The 5,548-nt window shown below is 69.0% G+C and overlaps 1 protein-coding gene across 1 annotated transcript in view; it reads right to left on the bottom strand.

The window, feature by feature from the left end:
* Positions 1-5,535, bottom strand: part of LOC102430618 (mucin-5B-like) — an 11,499-nt gene extending 5,964 nt beyond the window's left edge. Inside the window, 6 exon segments of the mRNA XM_023749234.1 lie at positions 72-285; positions 408-661; positions 1,191-1,362; positions 1,555-1,742; positions 1,885-2,979; positions 2,981-5,535. Of these exon segments, the coding sequence (XP_023605002.1) occupies positions 72-285; positions 408-661; positions 1,191-1,362; positions 1,555-1,742; positions 1,885-2,979; positions 2,981-5,507 (4,450 nt within the window). The 5' untranslated portion in view covers positions 5,508-5,535.
* Positions 5,536-5,548: the final 13 nt, after the last annotated feature.

Genomic DNA, 5,548 nt, shown 5'->3' with positions numbered 1-5,548 from the left:
GATGAAATCTGGGGGGTGGAGATGCCACCTGGGGACCCCGGGCAGGACGCGGAGGGAGGAGCAGGTGGCGCCCTGCAGGGCCCGCGTGTCCCGCTCACCGCACTGGCCCTCGGTGTTGTGGCTGAAGTGGCTGTAGGACAGCTGGACCTGGAAGACCTGCCCGTCGAAGGTGACACTGACCCCGACGGCCGGGATGTCCACGCGCATCGTGCTGCTCGCCGTCATGGACACGCTCACGCCGTTCTTGCTGAAGCCCTGGCTCACCCGCACGCGGTCGAACAGGATCTGGGGGGCGGGGGAGGCGCAGTGGGGACCGTCACTGGGGGTCGGGGCCCATCCCCTCAGCCCACCAGGTGCAGGGGCTCCCCTCAGGCGGGGTCCTGCCCGCCGTGCCTGCACGCACGCACCAGGCCCTCCTCCTGCCCGCTGGCAGTGGTCTCAGTGGTGAGGACGACCTCCGAGGACTCGTAGCGGACGCTGAGGGCGCGGGGGCAGCTGGCGGAGGCCGCGGCCCCGCAGTGGTGGTTGTCCAGGAGGATGGTGAGGTTCCCGTGCCGGGGCCGGATCTCCCGCATGAGCACGTGCGTGCAGTTGTCCCGGAAGGAATAGGGGGTGCCGTCGAAGGTGACGTAGTGGGAGTCCCCCCAGCTGCTGCAGGAGCCTGCGGACACACACAGTCCCTCACCCAGTGCCTCATGCACGGCCGCCTCGGGGTGTCTCACCCCGGCCTCTGCGCCCCTGGTGAAACGGGCGAGTGGGCCCTGGAGGCCCTAGGAAGGGACCTGCCGCTCAGCTGCAGATGGGACCTCCTGGGGCACCCGGGGGCCCTCCACCCAGTGGTGAGTGCCCTCCCAGGGGCCGGGGAGGGGAGGGGAGGGGAGGTGCCGCCTGAAGGCAGGGCAGCGACGGTGAGAGGCCAGGGCCCGGACAGAACGGGACGAGGCAGGAAGGACCTTCCCTGGAGATTCAGGGAGGAGCGGCCTTGGGGATGGGACAATCCCTCCCGCTGCTGGGGAGCCCCTGTCCGTGGTCCCTCCTGGGGCAGCCCCGTGAAGGGCACTCAGGACCCCGGGGAGGAGGGCCCTCCAGGCCCATTTCCGCCCCCAGTGCACCGGGCGACCCCTTGTGTGCCGGTCAGCACTGCCCCGCCCTGCCCAGCCCCGCCCCACCCCGCCTGGCCCGGGCCTCACATTCGCACTCGTAGTGGAACTGGCAGGGCTCCTGCGGGCTCTGCACCTTGACCGGCAGGTGTCCGTTCACACAGGAGACCTGGGCCACAGGCTGCGGCTCCAGCAGGACGATGCGGTTGTCACCCTCACACCGCGCCACCGTGCAGTCCTCCAGCGTCCAGGTCTCATTCACCTGCGGGCAGCAGGGCACAGCTCGGCCACCTGCCACGGCCTCGGGAGCCCAGCCCCAGGCCCCCGCCTCCCTCCGGACAGGGCGTCCCCTGGAGGAGTCACCCCGGGGCTGGGGCCTGCCCCACGGGAGCCAGCGGCAGCCCCTGACTGCGTGCACAGGACAGCAGGCAAGGCGGGGAGGAGCGGCACGCACCTGGCGGGGAGGGTCCACGAGGTCACAGCCAGGAGCTGGAAAGGTCAGGGGCACCCAGGTCGTCGTCGGGAGCTCCACGGGCGAGGAGGTGGGGCAGGCGCCCTGGAAGCGGTCCAGCTCGAAGTGCTGGTTGCAGATGGCGTAGAAGTGGCAGCCGGCCTTGTCCGTCCTGTTGTAGACGACATCCCCTGGGGGGAGGGGGGAATCGGGAAGATCGGACACGCCGGTCAGCCAGCATGGCCTCCACAGCACCTGCCACGGGGCGGGGCAGAGACCCCGGAATGGGGTGCCGGGTGGACTGTCATCGGGAGGGGACGGGGCTCCACACACCTGGTGAGAACAGCTGTCCAAACGCCCGGCACCGGCAGGGTGTGGTAGAGACGAGAGGGCTGGGTGAGGCGCTGGGCCCAGGGGTGCTAGGGAGCCAGGGAGACCTGGGAGTCTCCGGGGTTGAGGACGGGCAGTGGCTGTCGCAGCAGAGCAGACGCACGTGGTAGTTGAGGCACATCCTGAAGAGGCCGCCCTGGTCACGGTTGTGGCACACCAGTCCGAAGCGCACGTCGCACAGCACCACCTGGCCCACGTCCTCCAGGCTCGTGTCCGGCGCCTTCTCTGCTCGGCACTCGATGTCCTGAGGCTGCTCGCAGAAGCTGTGGCCGGCAGCGCGGAGGACAGAGAGGGTCTCAAAGTCCCCGCCGTCGGGAACCGGGGTGGGGTAGTCCTCATCGAACCAGTCTGTCCACGTGCACCGTGGCGTGCAGGCCCCAGGGGTCGTGGAGGTCAGGGAGGTGGTGGAGGTGGTGGAGGTCGGGGTCGGCCTCAGGGAGCTGGTGGGCAGGGTGGTCCCAATGGTGGGACTGGAGGACGGGGTCCCAGGGGTGGTCTGTATGGGGGAAGTGGCCACGTGGGGGGCACTGGGCGAGGCTGGCTTGGCAGTTGTGGTCAGGGTCCCTGTGGAGGCAGAGGGACTTGGGACAGAGCGCCACTGGGTGGTCCTGAGGGAGGTGCCAGCCGTCTGGGTGGCTGGGACACTCTCTGTGATCCTGGGGGACGAGGGGCGTGACTGGGTGGTGGCCGTGGTGCTGACCTCGGTGGGCCCGGAAGTCCGCTGGCCCGTGCTGGTGGGCGTGGCCGTGCTGGTGGGCAGGGCCGTGCTGGTGGGCGTGGCCGTGCTGGGGCAGTGGCTGTAGTCATCACAGCAGAGCACGCGGATTTGGTAGTTGAAGCACATCTTGAAGCGGCCGGCCTGGTCGCGGTTGCGGCACACCAGGCCCTCCTCCAGCCTGCACAGCACCACCTGGCCCAGCTGCTCCAGGGGCACGTCGGGCAGGGACGAGGCCCGGCACTCCAGGCCCTGGGGCCGCTCGCAGACGGGCCGGCCGGCTGCCTGCATGTTGGCGTAGGTCTCAAAGTCCCCTCCGGAGGCCCCGGGCATGGGGTAGCTCTGGTCCAGCCAGTCGGTCCAGGCACAGCGAGGCTGACAGGCAGTGGGCGTGGCCACTGAGGTTGTGGTGCTGGAGGTCGTGATGGGAGAGGTCAGAGCCTTCATCGTGGAGCCTGTAGCCGTGGGGACGGCTGTAGAAGGGCCCGGGGTTGATGCCCGGCAGGGAGCTGGTGGTCACAGGAATGGGGGGCGATGGGGAGGGTCTGGTGCTGGCCCCTGGGCTGGAGGTGGCCCTGGTGGTGCTGATCACAGTGCTGGTGCGTCTGGGCAGGGTCTCCCAGGGCCTGGTGGTGGACTCTCTGGCCTGGGAGGTGCCGCTGGAGGCCGTGGAGGGCCCCACAAGGGTGGTGGCCCTGGTGGTGGGCGTCACTGGGGTGAGGGTGCTCCCTGAAGACGGGGAGGGGGCCGCCGTGGTGCCGGGCGTGGAGGGGCAGTGGCTGTAGTCGCAGCAGAGCAGACGCACGTGGTAGTTGAGGCACATCCTGAAGAGGCCGCCCTGGTCGCGGTTGCGGCACACCAGCCCGAAGCGCACGTCGCACTGAACCACCTGGCCCACGTCCTCCAGGCTCCTGTCAGGCGCCTTCTCTGCTCGGCACTCGATGTCCTGAGGCTGCTCGCAGAAGCTGTGGCCGGCAGCGCGGAGGACAGAGAGGGTCTCAAAGTCCCCGCCGTCCTGGCCGGGTGTGGGATAGTCAGCGTCAAGCCAGTCAGTCCACATGCACCGTGGGGTGCAGGTCACGGAGGTCATGGAGGTTGTGGAGGTTGTAGAGGTCATGGACGTCGTGGAGGTCATGGAGGTCATGGTTGGCTTCAGGGAGCTGGTGGGCAGGGTGGTCCCCAATGGTGGGACTGGAGGACGGGGTCCCAGGGGTGGTCTGATATGGGGGAAGGTGGCCACATGGGGGGCACTGGGCGAGGCTGGCTTGGCAGTTGTGGTCAGGGTCCCTGTGGAGGCAGAGGGACTTGGGACAGAGCGCCACTGGGTGGTCCTGAGGGAGGTGCCAGCTGTCTGGGTGGCTGGGACACTCTCTGTGATCCTGGGGGACGAGGGGCGTGACTGGGTGGTGGCCGTGGTGCTGACCTCGGTGGGCCCGGAAGTCCGCTGGCCCATGCTGGTGGGCGTGGCCGTGCTGGTGGTCATGGCCGTGCTGGTGGTCATGGCCGTGCTGGGGCAGTGGCTGTAGTCGTCACAGCAGAGCACGCGGATTTGGTAGTTGAAGCACATCTTGAAGCGGCCGGCCTGGTCGCGGTTGCGGCACACCAGGCCCTCCTCCAGCCTGCACAGCACCACCTGGCCCAGCTGCTCCAGGGGCACGTCGGGCAGGGACGAGGCCCGGCACTCCAGGCCCTGGGGCCGCTCGCAGACGGGCCGGCCGGCTGCCTGCATGTTGGCGTAGGTCTCAAAGTCCCCTCCGGAGGCCCCGGGCATGGGGTAGCTCTGGTCCAGCCAGTCGGTCCAGGCACAGCGAGGCTGACAGGCAGTGGGCGTGGCCACTGAGGTTGTGGTGCTGGAGGTCGTGATGGGAGAAGTCAGAGCCTTCATCGTGGAGCCTGTAGCCATGGGGACGGCTGTAGAAGGGCCCGGGGTGGTGCCCGGCAGGGAGCTGGTGGTCACGGGAATGGGGGGCGATGGGGAGGGTCTGGTGCTGGCCCCTGGGCTGGAGGTGGCCCTGGTGGTGCTGATCACAGTGCTGGTGCGTCTGGGCAGGGTCTCTCTGGCCTGGGAGGTGCTGCTGGAGGCCGTGGAGGGCCTCACCAGGGTGGTGGCCCTGGTGGTGGACATCACTGGGGTGAGGGTGCTCCCTGAAGACGGGGAGGGGGCTGCCGTGGTGCCGGGCGTGGAGGGGCAGTGGCTGTAGTCGCAGCAGAGCAGACGCACGTGGTAGTTGAGGCACATCCTGAAGAGGCCGCCCTGGTCTCGGTTGCGGCACACCAGCCCGAAGCGCACGTCACACTGAACCACCTGGCCCACGTCCTCCAGGCTCCTGTCAGGCGCCTTCTCTGCTCGGCACTCGATGTCCTGAGGCTGCTCGCAGAAGCTGTGGCCGGCAGCGCGGAGGACAGAGAGGGTCTCAAAGTCCCCGCCATCGGCAACTGGGGTGGGGTAGTCCTCGTCGAACCAGTCTGTCCACGTGCACCGTGGCGTGCAGGCCCCAGAGGTCGTGGAGGTCATGGAGGTTGTAGAGGTCGGGGTCGGCCTCAGGGAGCTGGTGGGCAGGGAGGTCCCAATGGTGGGACTGGAGGACGGGGTCCCAGGGGTGGTCTGAATGGGGGAGGTGGCCACATGGGGGGCACTGGATGAGGCTGGCTTGGCAGTTGTGGTCAGGGTCCCTGTGGAGGCAGAGGGACTTGGGACAGAGCGCCACTGGGTGGTCCTGAGGGAGGTGCCAGCTGTCTGGGTGGCTGGGACACTCTCTGTGATCCTGGGGGACGAGGGGCGTGACTGGGTGGTGGCCGTGGTGCTGACCTCGGTGGGCCCGGAAGTCCACTGGCCTGTGCTGGTGGTCATGGCTGTGCTGGTGGGCGTGGCCGTGCTGGTGGGCGTGGCCG

Source organism: Myotis lucifugus, unplaced genomic scaffold (assembly GCF_000147115.1).
Source record: "Myotis lucifugus unplaced genomic scaffold, Myoluc2.0 scaffold_4205, whole genome shotgun sequence".
Lineage (NCBI taxonomy): Eukaryota > Metazoa > Chordata > Mammalia > Chiroptera > Vespertilionidae > Myotis > Myotis lucifugus.
Note: the sequence above shows the minus strand (reverse complement) of the source record. Positions and strands in the feature narration are given on the sequence as shown.